Source organism: Lithobates pipiens, unplaced genomic scaffold (assembly GCF_037356315.1).
Source record: "Lithobates pipiens isolate NorthernLeopardFrog02 unplaced genomic scaffold, aLitPip1_a1.2 Scaffold_28, whole genome shotgun sequence".
NCBI lineage: Eukaryota > Metazoa > Chordata > Amphibia > Anura > Ranidae > Lithobates > Lithobates pipiens.
In genome coordinates, this window is record NW_027507789.1 from 17,747,691 (window position 1) to 17,769,919 (window position 22,229).

At 46.2% G+C, this 22,229-nt stretch overlaps 1 protein-coding gene across 1 annotated transcript in view; it reads right to left on the reverse strand.

Annotated features, from left to right (window-relative positions):
- Nucleotides 1–18,458: 18,458 nt before the first annotated feature.
- LOC143935146 (myosin-3-like) overlaps nt 18,459–22,229 on the reverse strand; it is a 74,054-nt gene continuing 70,283 nt past the window's right edge. The window contains exons 37-40 of the mRNA XM_077458792.1: nt 22,053–22,157; nt 21,874–21,969; nt 20,821–20,958; nt 18,459–18,970 (exon numbers count right to left, since the gene is read on the reverse strand). Of these exons, the coding sequence (XP_077314918.1) occupies nt 18,947–18,970; nt 20,821–20,958; nt 21,874–21,969; nt 22,053–22,157 (363 nt within the window). The 3' untranslated portion in view covers nt 18,459–18,946. The remainder of the gene's footprint in view (nt 18,971–20,820; nt 20,959–21,873; nt 21,970–22,052; nt 22,158–22,229) is intronic.

Consider the following 22,229-nt stretch of genomic DNA (forward strand, 5'->3'; position numbering starts at 1 on the left):
CTGCCATGGAGCCTATCTGAGCCCAGCTTATTATTGGCTCTACTTCCTGCAATAGGGACCAGCTGCCCTCATAGGAGATAGAAGTGCCTGAAAGGCTGCCCTCAATTCCAGAATGTTGGAGACAACCCCCTGAGAAGGGAATGACCACCTGCCCTGAGCCATTTCCGAAAGGCAGCGAGCGCCCCATCCTTGGTTGCTGGCATCCGATGTTACTGTGACCCATGAAATGGGAATGATTGAATGATGATTGCACAGATTCTTCCCTTTAAGCCACCAAAGGAGAGACATCCTCATGGTTGGAGTAAGGAGTATGCGTTGGGTTTGGCTGGCCAAATCCTATTGTTGTAGGAACCCTTTTTGGAAGGGTCATGTATGCCACTGGACTTTTTATTTATTTTATTTGTGTTGTGTGTCATGTTTTATGTTTGTCACCTGCACGTTTGGCTAGTAGGGTGTTGGTCCTCGGGCCAACCCTGAACGTTTTGTGGGAGGGTGGACATAGGCCTTCTGGCTTGGTTCGCCCTCTCTTTGGGGGTCTCCCTTCGGGGGAGCCCCTATACCCTAGTACCTGGGTGGGTCTGTTTTGGCAGACCTTCCGGAGAAAGGCGGTCGTCCGGCTTCAGCTGGATGGGCCATGATTATGGTACCTTAGTCCCCGTCTGGAGCCTAACGCCCCTAGTGGAGAACAGCAGACACCTGTGGCACGGTTTTGTGTTTCACTCTTTATGTGTGTGCACTTTTTTTGGCACCGGGTGGAAGTTTTTTGGAGTGTGTTTTGCACGCCATAGGCTTAAGAAAAAAAAAAAAAAAGGTAACTGCAGAAAAAGCAAACCCCATAAGTTGTCTGTCAAGTCAACATAAACAAATCTCTAGCCTTAGAGATTGTTCTTCCCTGTAATCACCACGATAATAGCCCCAGGAAGTCACAGTATCACCCACAATCACCCACAATCCGACTAAGTCGCCTGACAAGTCGCGGTAGTGTGAACGGGCACTAAGTGTCTGACAAATGGAAATGTTGGGTTTGTCACTCTTGATCTCAGTAAAGAGGCTCCATAGATCATTCCCCTACCAGCCCTTCATAGTGTTAACTCCATATATACCCCATCATGACTCATGGTGGTTGATTTACTAAAACTGGAGAGAGCAAAATCTGGTGCAGCTCTGCATAGAATCCAATCAGTTTCCAGGTTTTTTTTTTTTTGTCAAAGCTTAATTGAACAAGCTGATTGGCTACCAGAAACAGCTGCACCAGATTTTGCACTCTCCAGTTTTAGTAAATCAACCCCATGAGGTCCTATGACTAGGGAAGAACTACAAGTCCATAAACAGTTTCTCATACACGTTCTCTGTATTTATCACGTGGCTCTTGTCTCACCATAACGCAGGTCACTCAAACCAAACACTTCCATTTACTTTAACCACTTGACGTCCAGGCCATAGCCGAATGACGGCTACAGCGCGGACCTGAATTTCCGGGAGGCCGTCATATGACGGGCCTCCCCTTTGCACGCCCCTGCAGGGCACACGCTGTGATCACAGAGACTCAGGTGATCACAGATCCGAGTAAGGGGTCGATACCGGCCCCTTACCATGTAATCAGCTGTCAGCCAATGACAGCTGATCACATGTGTAAACAAAAGCTCGGTAATCCAATTGCTTATGTGCAAGGGACATCGATCCCGAAGAGGAAGGAGGCACATCTACCTCATCTGTGCCAATCAGTACCCCCTGCCAGTGCCACCTGCCAGTGCCCACCAGTGCCACCTATCAATGCCCATGAGTGCCACCTATCAGTGCCCACAAGTGCCACCTATCAATGCCCACCAGTGGTGCCAATCAGTGCCTCATCAGTTCCACCTAGAAGTGCTGCCTATCAGTGTAACCTAACAGTGCCGATCAGTGCCATTGTTGCCACCCATCAGTGCCCATCACTGCCACCTATCAGTGCCACTTCTCAGTGACCACCAGTGCCACCTATCAATGCCCTTCAGTGCCACCCATCAGTGCCACCTCTCAGTGCACACCAGTCAGCCTATTAGTGCCCAGCAGTACCGCCTATAAGTGCCCACCAGTGCCGCCTTATCGTGCCCATCAGTGCTGCCCATCGGGGCCCATCAGTGCTGCCTCATCAGCGTACATCAGTGCAGCCTCATCAGCGTACATCAGTGCAGCCTCATCAGCGTACATCAGTGCAGCCTCATCAGCGTACATCAATGAAGGAGAAAAATTATCTGTTTGCAAAATTTTATAACAAGATATTAAAAAAAAATTTCCTTTTTAAAATTCAGATTTTTTAAATCTTTTTAACAAAAAATAAAAACCGCAGAGGTGATCAAATACCATGAAAAAGAAAGCTCTATTTGTGGGGAAAAAATGATAAAAATTTCATTTGGGTACAGTGTTGTATGCCCGCACAATTGTAATTCAAAGTGCGGCATTGCTGAAAGCTGAAAATTGGTCTGGACAGGAGGGGGGGTTTACGTGCCCAGTAAGCAACTGGTTAAGGGTAAAACGCAGACCAATGCCCTAGAAATGCATCATGTGTGATTTTTACCTGCCGCTCAGTGGGGAGCAGGAGCTTCAGAAATGAATTTCTTATTTTTGTGTGCATTTTTAAATGCAGCTCAATGTATTATAATGTGTCTGCTAGGATGTGATGTTCAGGTCACAGAAGAAGAAAATGCAGCCAGAGAATGATCACAGACAGCTCTGCGGCACCCTCATGTGGCTTCATCTGAGTACTGCAATGGAAGGGTCGGATTTACACCTTTAATTTCTTTGCACTTGCTGAACCTGTAGCTCACATTTGCCAGTTCTATATCCTAAACCTGCAGACAGCTTCCGGCAGTAGAGGTTATTTGCAGGAAAGACGGATAAGTACTTCTGCTGATTTGTTTTTTTTTAAAACAATTTTGAATGTTTTTGTTGAGTTACAGTTGTTTTTTTACCAGAATAACTGTGTTGGGACATATAGTGGAAACAGGTTGTTCTTTTTTCTGAGCAACCTGGCTTATGTGACAAGTTAAGTCGCATCAGCTCCTGCCTAATCTACCAAAGGTTGAGGGATCAAAGTGCCTAGCATGTTGGGGCTTGGTGCAGGGAGGGGGGAGGGGGAAGGGGAGATGTTCTTTTTGTTGGGAATCACATGTCTGTCCCCAATTGGTATGTCTAAGCCCTTGTACACACGGTCGGACATTCCGACAACATTTTTTTTCGAAACTGGTGGTGCATACACACAGTCGGACAAAGTTGTAGGAAAATCCGATCGTTTGTAACGTGATGACGTTATTTTGTTACAACGGTACTACGTTCAGGCTAGTAGCCAATAGCTTTGGTCTAGGAATTTGATCTGAGCATGTGTGGCATTTTGTCCGATCGGAATTCTCTATAAGCGATCAGACTAAAGCCTTGTACACACGGTCGGAGAATCCGTCGGAATGCGTCTTATCGTGTCGTCGGATAATCCGGCTGTGTGTGGTATGCATCGGACTGATTCCGTCCGAATCTCCGTCGGACCCAATTTTCCAACATGTTGGAAATATTTCCCGACCAACTGGGCCGGTCGGAGCTAATCCGATCATGTGTAGAGCATTTTGATCGGACCAAGTGCCACGCATGCTCAGATCAAATTCCTACATCAAAGCGATTGGCTACTAGCCTGAACGTAGTCCCATCGTAACGAAATTACGTCATCACGTTCTGAATGATCGGATTTTTCGCCAACTTTGTCCGACCGTGTGTATGCAACACAAGATCTGACAGACAAAATCCGACGGATTTGGTTGGCAAAATCTCCGACCGTGCGTACAGGGGCAAAGTCCGATCGGATCATGTTGTCGGAAAATTTTATAGCCCAGCTCTAAAACTTTGTCGGTCGGATATTCCGACGGAAACAGTCCGATGGAGCCCACACATGGTCGGATTATCTGACAACAAGGTCCGATCGGACATTTTCCTTCGGAATGTCCGACCGTGTGTACAAGGGCTATGATGGAATGCTTACAGTGAGGGGGAAGCTAGCCTCTGTTTATGAGTGTGGAGAGCTCTGGAGCTCATTCCTACTGTCAGATTTACTCCGTGGAGGTGAGGTAACGCCCCACCTTACATGCTGCTGTAATGGAGATTTTGGCCTTGAATGTTAGGGGCCTTAACTCAAAATGTAAGCGCTCATTAATTTTTGATTACCGTATTTATCGGCGTATAACAGGCACCCCAAGTTTAGGAGGGAATTTTAAGGAAAAAACTTTTAGGAGGGAAGTTTAAGGAAAAAAAACTTACATTTAAATGCCCATCAATGCAGCCTTATCAGTGTCCATCTGAAGCCTCGTCAGCATCATTTGCACCCTTGTCATGCAGCCTGTCCTCATTGCACCCTTGTCATGCAGCCTGTCCTCATTGCACCCTTGTCATGCAGCCTGTCCGTCATGCAGCCTTGTCATGCAGCCTTGTCATGCACCCTTGTCATGCAGTTTGTCCGTCATTGATGTCAGCTAAAAATGGCGCAGCCAAGATGTCCTGTGTATCTCGGCGGCGCCCGGAAGTTCTTGGTGGCTTTCGGCCGCTCTCGGCCGTACTCGGCGGCTTTCGGACGCTCTCGGACCTTCTCGGCGGCTTTCGGCCGCCGAGAAGGTCCGAGAGCGGCCGAAAGCCGCTGAGTACGGCCAAGGTGGCCGAAGGCCTAAAAATCGTGCGTAAATCGTGGAGGATCGGCGTATAACATGCACCCGCGATTTTCCCCTGATTTTAAGAGGGGAAAAGTGCGTGTTATACGCCAATAAATACGGTATATCAAAAAACATAAACCGCACATAATACTGTTGCAGGAGACACATCTCCAGGGCTCCAGGGTTCTCACTCTAAAAAGGGCACATATTGCCCTGGCCTACCATGCCACATATTCATCATACGCCAGAAGGGTGTCTACTCTGGTCACTAAGAGTATGCCTATATCGATACATGCTAATCGGACCGACTCGAAAGGGAGGTTTGTGATATTGGTGCAGGTGATGAATAGTTTTCTAACAATTGTTAACCTGTATGCTTTCTCGCTAGCTCATTTGGATGATATGCTCCAGGCTACCCATGAGGTGGCGGAGGGGAGGATTTTCATATCGGGAGACTTTAACTCTGTGTCTGACTCAGCTTTGGATAGGCTGGGAATGGCCTCTGGCACGGCGGCTCCCTTGGCGGGCTGGTTGTCTGCTCATGGTTTTAGAGATGTCTGGCGTTTCCATAATCCTGATATAAAATAGTACTCCTGTTATTCGGAAACGCATAAGACGCTCTCCAGAATAGATGCTATCCTGACAGGGGGGGACGGTATGGCATTGGTCAAGGGGGTTTCTTATCGGCCTAGAGCCCTTTCAGATCATTCCCCTATGCTACTGGAATTGGGGCTGGGGCCGAAACCAGGCCTACGTGTCTGGAGGATGGAGGCCAGTTGGCTGCAGGAGGAGTATATAAGGATCAAGTGTACAGAGGCTATTAAACACTTTTGGGCTGAAAATTGTGATATTAGCTCTTTTCTCCTCCAATGGGAGGCCTTCAAGGCCGCGTTAAGGGGGGTGTTTATAGCTGAAGTTTAAGGTTTTAAAAAACAACTAGCTTCCACAGTACAGCTTAAAGAAAAAAGAGGTGACACTGGCAGAGGCAGAATATGTTAGCCCTTGTACACACGGTCGGAGATTCCGACGGAATGTGTCCGATCGGAGCGTTTTGTCGGATATTCTGACTGTGTGTGGTCTGCATCGGACTGTTTCCGTCGGAATATCCGTCGGACCAACTTTTCCAACTTGCCGGAAATATTTTCCGACAAAATGCTCCGATCGGACATACTCCGATCATGTGTAGAGAATTCGGATCGGACAAAGTGCCACGCATGCTCAGATCAAATTCCTACATCAAAGCTATTGGCTACTAGCGTGAACATAGTCCCGTCGTAACGAAATAACGTCATCACGTTGGATTTTCCGACAACTTCGTCCGATCGTGTGTATACAACAGTTTCGGACAAAATCCGTTGGACAAAATCCGACGGACAAAATACAACGGATTTGGTTGTCGGAATCTCCGACCGTGTGTACAAGGGCTTAGGGACCCCAACAGGGAAAGGTTACTAACCCTACAGAACAGAACCAGGGAGTACAAGACAGTTCTTACAGACCGCACCACAAAACGTAACCTTGCGCAACGTAGGCATATTTTTGAATTTGGCGACAAGAATGGCAGGCTTCTGGCATACTTGGCGCGACCGGAATATGTACCGGTCTATATTAAATCAGTATACGATAATTCCACAGTTGAAGTATGTGACAGCAGATATCCTGAAAGTCTTTGCTCAATACTATGGGAAACTGTATAGGTCTTGTGCTCCTATGGGGACGGAAGAATTAGGAAAATACATGGCAGTGGCAGATATAGACTTACCTAGGTTGACGGAGGAGGACAGTATTGCTTTAGAAACAGGTATCACGGTGGAGGAGGTGGAGAAGGCGATTGCTTCTTTCCCCCCTAGAAAATCTCCTGGTTTAGATGGCCTCCCCTCGGAATGGTACAAGACTTTTAGGTCTGTGTTGGCCCCCCGTCTACTAAAAGTATTCAATGCAGCCAGGTCGGACGGTAGACTTTCCCCCTCAAAGAGGGAAGCTTTGGTTGTCCTGATCCCTAAAGGGGGAAAGGACCCTCGAGAATGTGACTCCTATCATCCGATCTCGCTGATGAATGTTGACACAAAAATTCTGGCAAAAATACTGAAAGGAAGGCTACAATCAGTCATCCTCAAATTAGTGGATGCTGATCAAATAGGTTTTATCCAAGGTAGATGTGCTCAGATGAACATTAGGAGACTCTTTGTAAACCTCTAGACCACTCATGACAACTCTGGGACTAGAATAGTGGCACCCTTGGATACAAAAAAGGCCTTTGACTCGAGTGGCAATTTCTGTTCCACCTTCTGGAGTCTTACGGATTTGGCCATGTCTTTATCTCTTTGGTGCGGCTTCTGTCTACAGATCCGTTAGTTAGACTGAGGGTTAATGGCGTTGTTTCAGATGCATTCCCTATATTTCGGGGCACCAGGCAGGGGTGCCCACTTTCACCCCTCCTGTTTGCCCTGGCTATAGAGCCTCTGGTGGTTAGGTTGAGGACCACTCCAGATCTGACGGGACTGCGACTTGGGGAATTTGAGGAGAGAGTGTCGTTACATGCAGACGATATGCTTTTATATCTGCAGGATCCGGGCCCTCGCTGTTGGAGGCCTTTTGTCAGGTCACCTTGAGGTGAGGTGACAGATGCACACCGTAGGGATCAGGAGTGCACCGCAAGGTTGTGGACCCTACGGCTGACTGCTGCGGACGGGAGACAGGTCCCACCGGGGTTAGAGCGTAAGATTCCCTGGGGCGCGGAGTCTAAGAGCCAGCAGGTGTTCACCAGAGCCTTGAGTGGTGAGGATGGACTTGGCTGCAACTGGCTCCAGGTCGCGACCCCCAGGGTCCCCCAGCTCACACCCACAGTAGGCAACAGGAGGATAGGGATGGTGAGGGACAAAGCCAAGGTCGGGGCCACAAGCAGACAGGAATAGTCAGGGACACGCCAAAAGGTCAGGATCACAGGCAAACAGGGATAGTCAAAGACACGCCAAAGTCGGTAACGGAACAACAGAAGAGCACACGGCAGGTAACAGGAAGCTTAACAGACAAAGGAATACACAAAGGTTGATCAGCAGGGCTGGCCTGCAGTGCACAGGTTAATATAGAGTTCTCTGATAGGAGCTAGGGTGGAGTCATGCCAGAGGATGGATTACAAAAGCAGTCAGGTGAGGGTCAGCTGCTCTCTAGAGATGAACACATGGAAACAGGTAAGCAGACCACCTCTATTGCATAACCATGACACCTTTCAATTGATTTAGGAGTTTGGGGATTACTCCGGGTTTCAAATCAATTGGAATAAATCCTCCTTCTTCCCTATTGATGAAGCTGTGGCGGTGACACGTCAGATTGCCCCATTCCTCTGTCCAACTCTTTTAGGTACTTGGGGGTGGAGGTACAACTCCCCATATCTAAATTCCTTGAAATAAACTTGGCACCAGTAATGGCAAACTTTAGAGAGAAAGCGCAGAGGTGGCAGAATTTGCCGATTACATTGATGGGACGGATAAATCTCTTTAAGATGATTTTTCTTCCTAAGTTCCTGTACATTCTCTCGAGCTCGCCAGTCTTTGTAACACAAAATTTTTTTTTAGGCAACTTGACTCCATCATTGTGGGTTTTTTGTGGGGCTCCAGGGTGCCCAGGGTATCATTGGCAGTCCTAAAGATGCCAGTTAGAATGGCCCTTCTTGATTTGAGGTCCTACTTTATGGCATTTCAGCTTATTTTTTTTGCATTGGCGACTTTTTCCACAAACACCCAATGCTACTACCCTGTTGGAGGCAACGGTTACCACCTCGCAGGAAACCCTACAAAATATGCTATATAGGAGGGGGATCACGGGGAGGAAGATGGGTACGGTCAATGCACTTCCTGGGAAGGTGTTCCACATATGCTCTCAATGGAGGAAAGATGACCCTTTGTGGTTGTCCCCCAATAGCCCCTTGTGGTATAATAAAAATCTAGAGAAATTTCTTAAGCTACCTGATGGGCATAGCACCTGGGCTAAATATGGTATAAAGTATCTACACCAGATCTACCAAGACAACCATCTCTGTACCTTTGATCAATTAAGAGAACAATTTGGAGTGCCCAGGACCTGGGTCTTTCGCTATAAGGGGGAAATTTTGGTGCAGAATACAGAGCTGGAGAAGGTTCTGATTGATCCGGACCCAGCCAAACGAATCTCCAGGTATTATGCAGCAGTAGGCCCGGGGGTGACGGGTACAACTTTGAGACCCATGGAGCGGTGGGTAAAGATTGTCCCTGAGCTCTCGGGAGAAATGTGGCAGGAGGTACTTGACTTGTATTTGGGGTCTGTAGTCTCCTCCACTGACAAAATGATCCATTTGGCCCTGGACTTCATCCAGACCAGCCCACTTTAATTTTGCAAACATGCAAAAAACAGTATATAAACTGTACGCAATTGGGCAAAAAAGCCCCAAGAGAGCCCCTCCTTACATCTGGGTCCCCAGAGAGCCCCTCCTTACATCTGGGTCCCCAGAGAGCCTCCCACTTACATCAGGGTCCCCAGAGAGCCTCCCCTTACATCAGGGACCCCAGAGAGCCCCTCTTACATCAGGGTCCCTAGAGAGCCAACCCCTACATCCAGGTCCCCGCAGAGTCCCCTCTTATGTCCGGGTCCACAGAGAGCCTCTCTCTTACATCAGGTTCCCCAGAGAGCCTCCGGCTTACATCAGGGTCCCCAGAGAGCCCCTCCTTACAACAGGGTCACCAGAAAGAGGGCAGGTAGTGGGCTGGGACCCCGTGGTTGGGGACTCCTGGACTGAGTCGGGGCTATGGGCCCCAGATTCGGGGCTATAGCCCCAAAAGCCCCCCCCCCCTAGCGATGCCACTGAAACCGGCCCACTGAGCCATCGGCCCACCGGGAAACTCCCTATAGTCCCTATGGCCAGTACATGCCTGGAATCTTCGAGGAAGGAGAGATGAAGGCTCACACAAAACTATTTCTCGGGATCCTATTTTTTGGGGTAAGGAAACTCATTGCCAGGAGATAGATACACGATGAGCAGTTGACATTGGGGATGTGGATAAAAATAATAGATGCAGATGTGTTGATGTATAGAATGACTTATGAGGTTAGGGGAGCCCCCAAGAAGTTTAGGAAAGTATGGTTTTGGTGGGTTGACTCAAAAAATACGTTGGAGGAGAGAATAGGGCGTTTGATTGCGTAGACTTAATCCTTCTTGAAACTTAGAGGGCAGAAAGTGTCTTTTTAGTATGAGCAGTCATTCTACCTGAAGGGACACTGAAGGCGGACATTCCTTGGGATGGGAGGTTTTTTTTTCAGGGATATTCAACTAGTTTTAGGTTTAAAAAAAAAAAAGGAAAGCGCATACCTGGGAAAATGGCAGGGTTGAAAACATATCGTATATACTCGAGTATAGGTCGATCTGAATATAAGCCGAGGCCCCTAATTTACCACAAAAAAACTGGGAAAACTTGTGAGACATCCCTGTGTCCCGTCCATCGCTGTGTCCCGTCCATCCCTGTGTCCCGTCCATCGCTGTGTCCATCACTGTGTCCCGTCCATCCCTGTGTCCATCCCTGCCTACCTGTGCCAATCTGCAGCCTCTCCTCCTCGTCTGACAGACGGCGGCCATTCCACTGTTTAAAAGCCGCGCCTCTCTGTCTGTGATAGGCGGAACACTCAATTTCCCAGCAGTCAGTGTTCCGCCTATCACGGACATCCTCTCATCCTCGTCCGTAGTATGAGAATGAGCGGATGTCCGTGATAGGCGGAACACTGACTGCTGGGAAATTGAGTGTTCCGCCTATCACAGACAGGGAGGCGTGGCTTTTGAATAGTGGAATGGCCGCCGTCTGTCTACCTGATCTCCGTGACTCGAGTATAAGCCGAGGGGGGCACTTTCAGCCTAAAAAAAGGGGCTGAAAATCTCGGCTTATACTCAAGTATATACAGTACTTGGCTTAGATATACCATGGTTGATATGTACAATGTTACTATGTTAATGCTTCTTGTTTTTTTTTTTCTCCATTCTTATGGATGTAACCCATGTCAGATGTATTGTTTGTGCGCAATAAAAAATCTTGAAAAATAAAATAAAAAATGAAGATTTACACTTTTAACCACTTTGGTACATGTAGAGCAGTGCTGACACCAATTATGGGGCATTCTTTCTTCCATTGACAACAATGATGGGGCACTATTCCTCCACTGATACCAATGATGGGGTACGATTCCTCCCACTGATACCAATGATGGGGAACTATTCCTCCACTGATACCAATGATGGGGCACTATGCCTTCCACTAATACTAATGATGGGGCACTATTCCTTCTACTAATACTAATGATAGAGCACTATTCCTCCAACTGATACCGATGATGAGGCACTTTTCCTTCCACTAATACTAATGATGGGGCACTATTTCTTCCACTGACACCAATGATGGGGAACTATTCCTCCCAATAATACTAATGATAGGGCGCTATTGCTTCCACTGATACCAATTACTGGGCCCTATTCCTTCCACAGACACCAATGATAGGGCGCTATTCCTTCCACTGACACCAATGATGGGGCGCTATTCCTTCCACTGACACCAATGATGGGGCGCTATTCCTTCCACTGACACCAATGATGGGGCGCTATTCCTTCCACTGACACCAATGATGGGGCACTATTCCTTCCACTAATACCAATGATGGGGCACTATTCCTCTCACTAATACTAATGATGGGGCACAGCTCCTCCTCCTACTGACCACCAACCCTGAGGCAATGTTTATTTTCCCTGATGCTGGGCCTAGGACATTTTCTACCCTCACTGGCCACAATCCAGCCCCCCTAATGTCTGAAGGACAGTAAACTGGCCCTTCGTTTAAAAAATGTGGAGACCCCAGGTTTGGAGTACATTTTTACTAGCTGTTGGAAACCACAAAATTGACAAATTCCATGAGATGAACCACTTATGAGGGCCCTCAACATACTGTTCTTCTTAACACTATTTGAAACCTTGACTTTTGGCCTATAAGGTACAATTACAGAGACTTAAAATGTAACTGAACAATTACCCAGATTCCCCAAAGTTTTTCTCTCCAGACTAACTTTCTGCATTTTATTCCCTATATAAAAATAAAAAAAGATTTGTTCCTCATTGCTATTCAAGTTAAAAAGTTAAAGAGGTGTTCCCCTCCCCCCTCCAAAAAAATATAAAAAAAACCTTTAAAAGTCAGCAGCTACAAATACTAAATCTGCTTACTTTTATTATTAGGGCACTTACCTGTCCTGGAATCCAGAGGGGTCCTCACCCAAACTGATCAGCTCTCGGGGTGCTGGCACGCCACCATCTTGGCTAAGGGAAACCAGCAGTGAAGCCTTGCAGCTTCACAGATGGTTTCCTACTGCACATGTGCGAAACGCGGTGCTCTCTGTGAATGGGCTGGCTGCCGGGGGGGGTAAGGCCGAATTTCTGGCCCACTTTGCTGCAAACAAAGTGAGCCAGAAGTGGGAGCGGGTACCTGTCAAAACAAGGTATCCGCTCCCAGGGCTGGTGCAAGGATTTTTGACACCCTAGGCGAAACCTCATTTTGCCGCACCTCCCCTGGCTCTACCCCTGAATCCACCCCCTTTGCCCTGCCCATGTATACCCCACCTTTTTAATTAAGCACCCATCAAATGCAGCCTGACCAGTGGCCCATCAATGTAGCCTACGAGTGCCCATCAATGAATGTTTGCTTGCTTCCATTCATTCGGGAGTCGGGACACATACACCGTCCTCCGCCGCCACCGTGCCTCTGACACTATGTGCAAACAGAGCGGCGGCTGCCTGCTGATGCTGAGACTTAGTTGCTTGTTGTAGAGAGAAGAAAGTAGGAATACCAGTGGCCGGGCGCCCCTAGGCAGCAGGGTGCTCTAGGCGGCTGCCTAGTTTGCCTAGTGGTAGCACCGGCCCTGCCCGCTCCCCCACTTCCTCCCGAAAAGTGCCAAAATGTGGCGGCAGAGGGGTGGAGAAGGCAGACAAACGTAGCTTCCCATTTGGGTGGAGCTCCGCTTTAACAAATTTTATTGTCATGTACCGCCTGCCTTGTGTAGGCCTTTGGCAAGATTGTTATTGGATGTTATCTGTATCCAGTCAGCGGATTGATATCTTCCTTTGAACCTGATAGCTTTTATTTTGTCCATTGTTAATACGGCCTTGATATAATAAAATAAAATTTTAGAAAAATGTAAAAAAGGAAATATTGTGACCACCAAAATGTGACAATCTCAATGATGGTAATGGCCCTAGTAAGTGGAATATTGAAAACGAAGGAAATATAATATGGCGGTCGGGAGGTTGGCAATGACTCCCCGGAATCTGGCAGAACAGACCTGTGGGGTCAGAAGAGGGCAGACATCGGACACAGAAGAAGGACAAGGCACCACAAAGGTTTTTTATTAGATATTTATTTCCATTAGGAAATACTAATCAGATTTTACAGGCCAACACGGCTTGACAGCGGCATTCAAAATGAGACCAAATACATTTAAAGCAGTGACAAAATCATCTGTTGTTTTGGTTTAAAGGAAATGTCCTGCACCACAATTCATTATTATCACTTTACCCTTCAATCAGTGCTGCTGGCAGTTATGTTCTGCCTTGAACCCTTGCACTTGGCACTTGCTTATTTGTCATTGGCTGACACTCTACACTGTGTGCTGGACATCATTTCTGTCTAAAGAGCCCAAAAGATCCGATAAGAAGTTGGGACATAAGTCGGCCATTGATTGAGCGCTTTTCTGTCCTACAACCACAGGTTGCAGAAAATAATATTTCTCAATTTCCCTACTGTGGAGCCATAGCGTTTTGTCCCCGCCAGGAGAGCACAGTGGTTACTTCTAGCAGCTATCAATCGATCGATTGTCTACCTGATCTCCGTGACTCGAGTATAAGCCGAGGGGGGCACTTTCAGCCTAAAAAAAGGGGCTGAAAATCTCGGCTTATACTCAAGTATATACAGTACTTGGCTTAGATATACCATGGTTGATATGTACAATGTTACTATGTTAATGCTTCTTGTTTTTTTTTTTCTCCATTCTTATGGATGTAACCCATGTCGGATGTATTGTTTGTGCGCAATAAAAAAATCTTGAAAAATAAAATAAAAAATGAAGATTTACACTTTTAACCACTTTGGTACATGTAGAGCAGTGCTGACACCAATTATGGGGCATTCTTTCTTCCATTGACAACAATGATGGGGCACTATTCCTCCACTGATACCAATGATGGGGTACGATTCCTCCCACTGATACCAATGATGGGGAACTATTCCTCCACTGATACCAATGATGGGGCACTATGCCTTCCACTAATACTAATGATGGGGCACTATTCCTTCTACTAATACTAATGATAGAGCACTATTCCTCCAACTGATACCGATGATGAGGCACTTTTCCTTCCACTAATACTAATGATGGGGCACTATTTCTTCCACTGACACCAATGATGGGGAACTATTCCTCCCAATAATACTAATGATAGGGCGCTATTGCTTCCACTGATACCAATTACTGGGCCCTATTCCTTCCACAGACACCAATGATAGGGCGCTATTCCTTCCACTGACACCAATGATGGGGCGCTATTCCTTCCACTGACACCAATGATGGGGCGCTATTCCTTCCACTGACACCAATGATGGGGCGCTATTCCTTCCACTGACACCAATGATGGGGCACTATTCCTTCCACTAATACCAATGATGGGGCACTATTCCTCTCACTAATACTAATGATGGGGCACAGCTCCTCCTCCTACTGACCACCAACCCTGAGGCAATGTTTATTTTCCCTGATGCTGGGCCTAGGACATTTTCTACCCTCACTGGCCACAATCCAGCCCCCCTAATGTCTGAAGGACAGTAAACTGGCCCTTCGTTTAAAAAATGTGGAGACCCCAGGTTTGGAGTACATTTTTACTAGCTGTTGGAAACCACAAAATTGACAAATTCCATGAGATGAACCACTTATGAGGGCCCTCAACATACTGTTCTTCTTAACACTATTTGAAACCTTGACTTTTGGCCTATAAGGTACAATTACAGAGACTTAAAATGTAACTGAACAATTACCCAGATTCCCCAAAGTTTTTCTCTCCAGACTAACTTTCTGCATTTTATTCCCTATATAAAAATAAAAAAAGATTTGTTCCTCATTGCTATTCAAGTTAAAAAGTTAAAGAGGTGTTCCCCTCCCCCCTCCAAAAAAATATAAAAAAAACCTTTAAAAGTCAGCAGCTACAAATACTAAATCTGCTTACTTTTATTATTAGGGCACTTACCTGTCCTGGAATCCAGAGGGGTCCTCACCCAAACTGATCAGCTCTCGGGGTGCTGGCACGCCACCATCTTGGCTAAGGGAAACCAGCAGTGAAGCCTTGCAGCTTCACAGATGGTTTCCTACTGCACATGTGCGAAACGCGGTGCTCTCTGTGAATGGGCTGGCTGCCGGGGGGGGTAAGGCCGAATTTCTGGCCCACTTTGCTGCAAACAAAGTGAGCCAGAAGTGGGAGCGGGTACCTGTCAAAACAAGGTATCCGCTCCCAGGGCTGGTGCAAGGATTTTTGACACCCTAGGCGAAACCTCATTTTGCCGCACCTCCCCTGGCTCTACCCCTGAATCCACCCCCTTTGCCCTGCCCATGTATACCCCACCTTTTTAATTAAGCACCCATCAAATGCAGCCTGACCAGTGGCCCATCAATGTAGCCTACGAGTGCCCATCAATGAATGTTTGCTTGCTTCCATTCATTCGGGAGTCGGGACACATACACCGTCCTCCGCCGCCACCGTGCCTCTGACACTATGTGCAAACAGAGCGGCGGCTGCCTGCTGATGCTGAGACTTAGTTGCTTGTTGTAGAGAGAAGAAAGTAGGAATACCAGTGGCCGGGCGCCCCTAGGCAGCAGGGTGCTCTAGGCGGCTGCCTAGTTTGCCTAGTGGTAGCACCGGCCCTGCCCGCTCCCCCACTTCCTCCCGAAAAGTGCCAAAATGTGGCGGCAGAGGGGTGGAGAAGGCAGACAAGCGTAGCTTCCCATTTGGGTGGAGCTCCGCTTTAACAAATTTTATTGTCATGTACCGCCTGCCTTGTGTAGGCCTTTGGCAAGATTGTTATTGGATGTTATCTGTATCCAGTCAGCGGATTGATATCTTCCTTTGAACCTGATAGCTTTTATTTTGTCCATTGTTAATACGGCCTTGATATAATAAAATAAAATTTGAGAAAAATGTAAAAAAGGAAATATTGTGACCACCAAAATGTGACAATCTCAATGATGGTAATGGCCCTATTAAGTGGAATATTGAAAACGAAGGAAATATAATATGGCGGTCGGGAGGTTGGCAATGACTCTCTGGAATCTGGCGGACAGACCTGTGGGGTCAGAAGAGGGCAGACATCGGACACAGAAGAAGGACAAGACACCACAAAGGTTTTTTATTAGATATTTATTTCCATTAGGAAATACTAATCAGATTTTACAGGCCAACACGGCTTGACAGCGGCATTCAAAATGAGACCAAATACATTTAAAGCAGTGACAAAATCATCTGTTGTTTTGGTTTAAAGGAAATGTCCTGCACCACAATTCATTATTATCACTTTACCCTTCAATCAGTGCTGCTGGCAGTTATGTTCTGCCTTGAACCCTTGCACTTGGCACTTGCTTATTTGTCATTGGCTGACACTCTACACTGTGTGCTGGACATCATTTCTGTCTAAAGAGCCCAAAAGATCCGATAAGAAGTTGGGACATAAGTCGGCCATTGATTGAGCGCTTTTCTGTCCTACAACCACAGGTTGCAGAAAATAATATTTCTCAATTTCCCTACTGTGGAGCCATAGCGTTTTGTCCCCGCCAGGAGAGCACAGTGGTTACTTCTAGCAGCTATCAATCGATCGATCAGCTGATGGGTACATCATTCAGCCTGCCCATACATGATTAAGGTCGCGTACACACGCGGGGACTGTTCGCCCAACTTTGTCCGCTGAACAGTGTTTCGGCGGACAGTCCGCTCGTGTGTGGGCTTTCAGCGGACAGTTTCAGCGAACAGTCTGCTGAACAAAGTTTTTCGGAATTTCCGAAAAACTGTCCGCTGAAACTTTGTTTCAGCGAACAGTCCCCTCGTGTGTAGGCTTGTTCGTCAAACTAAGTTCCGCGCATGCTCAGAAAGGATTTACACGCCGAAGTTTGCATTGCAGTGTATAGGACGTCGTTTTCTAGTCCCGTCGTACGTGCCGTTCATGTCATCGCGCACGGTTTCAGCAAACTGTTCGTTCGTCGTGTGTGGGCAAGTCCGTCCATGCTAATTTTGAGCGGACTGTTTGCTGAAACTGTTTGACGGACAAAGTTGAGCGAACAGTCCCCGCGTGTGTACGCGGCCTCAGACTGTCTATGGCTGGCTTCAGGGCCGTCTTTAATATTGATTGCACCCCGGACAAAAAAAAAATTTGGGGGCCCTCCCCCCCCCCCCCATGCAATTTCACTCTCCACCTGCTCTGAGACATACAATAAATAGAAGCTGGACTTAAAATCAGTTTACTGTATCAGATCAGGCAGCAATTGTGATTGGTTGCCAGAGGTTACAGCATATCATTACTGCTTACTGACTGGTTGCTAGAAGTTACAGCACACATTAAGGCTCACTGATTAGTTGCTAGAGGTTACAGAAAATGATTTCTGCTTGTTAATTAGTTGCTAGAGATTACTGTACAGTAATGCTGCTCACTGATTGCTAGAGGTTACAGCTCATCATCTTCTCACTGCAGGGGAGCATGATATACATATGAATGCCGCCTTTATTTACATATCAATGCAGATGGCCACAGCTATTTGCTTAGTAATGGCGCTGCTATTTATATATGAATGCCAGTTATTTACATGTAAACACAGGGTCTGCAGGTGAGTCGTCTGTACACAACATGGCTAAGCCTCGGTTCACACAGGGGGCGACGCGAGGCGACACGACTTGCCGTGCCGTGACCTGACAAGTCGCCCCCGTTCTGTACTACGGAACCGTTCTAAGAGGAGCGACTCGAGTCGCTCCGACTTAGAAAAAAGGTTCCTGTACTACTTTTGGGCGACCTCGGGCGACTTGCATTGACTTCTATACAGAAGTCATTTGCAAGTCGCCGCTGAGGTCGCGGCAGGTCGCGGCAAGTCGTGTCGCCTCGCATCGCCCCCTGTGTGAACCGAGCCTTAAACTTCAAGGGACAAGGAAATTTAAACTGGGATAGTTGGCAAGTATGAGGCAGCTGCTTTGCGCCCCACAATAATGACAGGGCCCAGGGCAGCTGCCCCTTTTGCCCTGCCTTAAAGACGGCCCTGGCTGGCTTTACTCCTTGGATCTGATTGGCTGCCTGTCTGTACCGATAGGTGTCATAGGAATATATGCCCACTCATCATTAGCGAGGCCCCCAAGACTCGACACTAAGGGGTGCAAAAATAAATGTTCTTTTATTCACTTTGACAATAACCCCAAGTGAAAATGTCCCACCTGTACACGAACCAGTAAACTTTAATGTCACACGTACTATTCCACCCATCATAAAACCATTGCAAGTGTCTTCAGCAAGTTAAGACCCAGTGTTTGATATTTGCCAGCACACTTTGGATCTTCAAATTGAGCCAAACTGCTTGACTGAAGTATGATTACATCACAAACAAGAGAGTGCGATGTTTCAGAGTCACGCAGGACCCCTTCGTCAGGCATGTGATGATTACATGCCTGATGAAGGGGTCCTGTGTGACTCTGAGATGTTGCACTCTCTTGTTGGTGATGTGATTGCACTTCAGTAAAGCCGTTTGGCTCAATTTTATAATATGTGGTGTGCTGGCAACTATCTACACTGTGTCATGTAACATCCAGTCTCCAGCTGGTGGTTGTTGCAGCACCCAGTAGCCTAGAGCCTTTTCAAGGAACGTGTGTCATGGGAATATGGGTGGTTCAGCAACTTAAGGAGGTGCCATTAAATACCCCCCTTCCCTTCCCCATCCTATGCTCCTGGTTAACTAATGAGCTTCTACATTTAGTGGCTTCCGGTCACACATCCTACTGTGACATGTGGGGCTCATCCACACCTACCAATCTTGGCAGAGGGTATAACAGCAGATACTGTACAGTGGAGCATTTTGGAAGCAGCAAGACTCAAGACCTCTATGACAAAGACACTGCCTTTACTATATATACTGGTCTGACAAAGAAGGATGCCCCCTCATGGAATACACATTATGTGTATCTCATTGCCGTGTTCTGTTGCAGAGTCCGCTTATTCTACGCTGGACATAACCACCTGAAAGATAAAGTAATAGCCAATTAATGAGGGATTCATAATATACATTATAAAGTACCATTTATAAGGCAACATATGATACAGTACTGCCAAGGGTCATGGTTCTACCAATGTCTGGGTACCACCTGTGATCCTGCCACAGTTCATGGTCTGTACCCATGCTAGTGCCACCAGCAGGGCTGGACTGGGACAGAAATTTGGCCCTGGACTTCATCCAGACCGGCCCACTTACATTTTGAGTGTCCCATTAGCACTCCCTTACATCAGAATGTCCCATCACCAGCCCCCTTACATCAGAGTGTCCCATCAGCACCCCCTTACATCAGAGTGTCCCATTACCAGCCCCCTTACATCAGAGTGTCCCATCAGCACCCCCTTACATCAGAGAGTCCCATCAGCAGCCCCTTTACATCAGAGTGTCCCATCAGCAGCCCCCTTACATCAGAGAGTCCCATCACCAGCCCCCTTACATCAGAGTGTCCCATAACCAGCCCCCTTTCATCAGAGCGGCCCACTGAGCCATCGGCCCACCGGGAAACTCCTGGTTGTCCCAATGGCCAGTACATGCCTGGCCACCAGCCTATATGACAATGGCAGCACCTATATCTTTTAGCCTCACCCCCACTCTTTCCTCTTGGTCTAACATATTGATCTCTTTCTTTGCCCTGGAGATTCAGCTTCTATTCAGGATTCATCTTTCTCTAAAAGAGTCTCTGGAGCTGATAGAAGGTGGCACTTCTATTAAATATAGGAAGGAAGGAAAGGGCAAGCAGGACTTTTTTAGAACCAAGGATTGAATTAAACAATCAATTTAGAGAAAATATAAATTTTATTTAAATAGTTCCTTAAAATCGCAATAAACATTTGCAAGGATCTCGTATTATTTCTTTTGACATAACCAACCACTTCTTACTCTACATGTTTAGCTCACACGAGCTTCCTAAGGAGTTTTTGTGGAAGTGTCGCATGAAGTAAAAAATATATACTATAAGAGAAACAACAATTGTAAATGATTAGGTTTACAAATCGCCACAAATAAAACTGCAAGGCATGTCGATAAGGACGGGCCTATACACATTTTTATAATATAGTAGTTAAACATTGTACAAAAATTGGCGATTTCTAAGCATAATCATTTACAATTGTTGTTTTTCTTAAAGTATATATTTTTTACTTCTTGCGACACTTCCACAAAAACTCCTGAGGAAGCTCGTGTGAGCGAAACATGTAAGAGTAAGAAGTGGTTGTATATGTAAAAAAAAAAATACGAGTTCCTTGCAAAGGTTTATTGCAATTTTAAAGAATTGTTTAAATAAAATTAATATTTTTTCTAAATTTATTTTTTAATTCAATCCTTGGTACTATAAAAGTCCCGCTTGCCCTTTCCTTCCTTTCTACTGTTAAAATGGGATGTGGTACCTAATATTGATCTCATGTCACCCAGTTCCTAAATATACTTCTATAATATAGATCACCCCAATCCCTCTGGTGCCTGGAAGCCCTTAATGGGTTGAGAATTTTTCTACCCCGGTGTCAGGAGTTGGACACTAGAGGGACAATGATAGGCTAGAAAGTGTTGGCTGGTACCATATGGCTAGTACAATGGTTGAGTTGGCTTGACCATATACTTTACTGCGCAATCGTATGGTTATAATGTTACTAATTCCTACTACACATATAGTACATAGATAACCAATTACTTAGAACTGGTCAAAAGTTTTTTGAATGCTGTTTATCTGCCTCGAAAATAGCTCATAGAGCGATGACCACTATAAGTTCTTTCATAAATCCATTGATGAAGGCCCCCATACATGATAATCATAATGTTGTACGCTAGGAAGGAGACTTACCTTGGTGGTGATGGTCTCCCGGGTCTTCAGCCGTAGCTTGTTAACTTGTGATTCAGCAATATCCGCTCTCTCTTCCGCCTCCTCCAGTTCATTTTGGACGCGGCGACATTTCGATAGGTTGGTGTTAGAATGCTCTTCCTAATCAAAGGGTAAAAAGAAGTTGTTCGGTATCAGAAATAGATGAAATGTAACCTGGGAAATCTGACCTTTTGAGGGGAACTTAAGGTAGAACTATAAGCAAAACTTTTTTATTTATTTTTTATTTTGCATAGAGTAAGGAAGGGTTACAATTCCTGTCCGTTTATTTTATGCCAGGGATATGCAATTAGCGGACCTCCAGCTGTTGCAAAACTACAAGTCCCATCATGCCTCTGCCTCTGGGTGTCATGCTTGTGGCTGTCAGAGTCTTACTATGCCTCATGAATTATTGTAGTTCTGCAACAGCTGGAGGTCCGCTAATTGCATATCCCTGTTTTATGCCATCTGTGAGATTTAGCTTAATTTCCCATCCCATAGTCAAAACAGGAAGTGAGGCAAATCTCTGCAAATTAAGGGAATTCCCTGGGGACCGTCAGGTCACCAGAACTAGTGTTCCCATTGGAAAAATTCCCCTGTATTACTTTTCTGGGGTTCTTTTACTTTCAATGATAGCGGCAAACAGGACAAATAGGGAGGGTGAATCTCTTTAACGGGGGCATAGACCGCAATAAAAACCTAATAGGTGTTCTAATCCATCTTTACTTTGTCCAAAAGTTTTGCCTTTAGTTATGCTTTAACATGGCTACTACTACCATGAGTATTGGGTGTTTTGCGACTTATAGCTCTGCATTTCACACCCAGGCCAGGACCCCAATGACATTCTCAGGAACCTCTCTTGGAATTGGTGCTATGGGACAGTTGAAGCAACTTCTATCATTCAGCAATACTGTTCAGTTAATCACATAAATCTTTAGGGATTTTGTGTAATTACAGAATTCAGTAGTAAAATGGACAAATGGTTTAAAACCCAACATAGTGAGTGCACACTAAGGGACGGGTCCCACTCGCACTTACCGCCTCCTCAGTCTGCCGCTTGTAGGATTTCACTTTCAGCTGTAGTTTGTCCACCAGATCTTGGAGTCTTAGATTATTCTTTCTATCCTCTTCAGCCTGCCATAAAAAGATTGGTGAGTTAACTGGTACTGTATGTCCAAAAGGAAAACCAACATAATCCCAGGAGTATCAATATGTACCTGAAATGTTAGCTCTTTGACACGTCTTTCAAATTTACGAATACCTTTAATAACATCAGCACTCCTCTTCTGCTCCAAATCCAGCTCTGTTTCCAGTTCTCTCACCTGGAGCAACCAAGGAAAAAAAACAATTTTCAGGAACACAGAACCAAATGAAAATGTTCACAGTTCTAATCT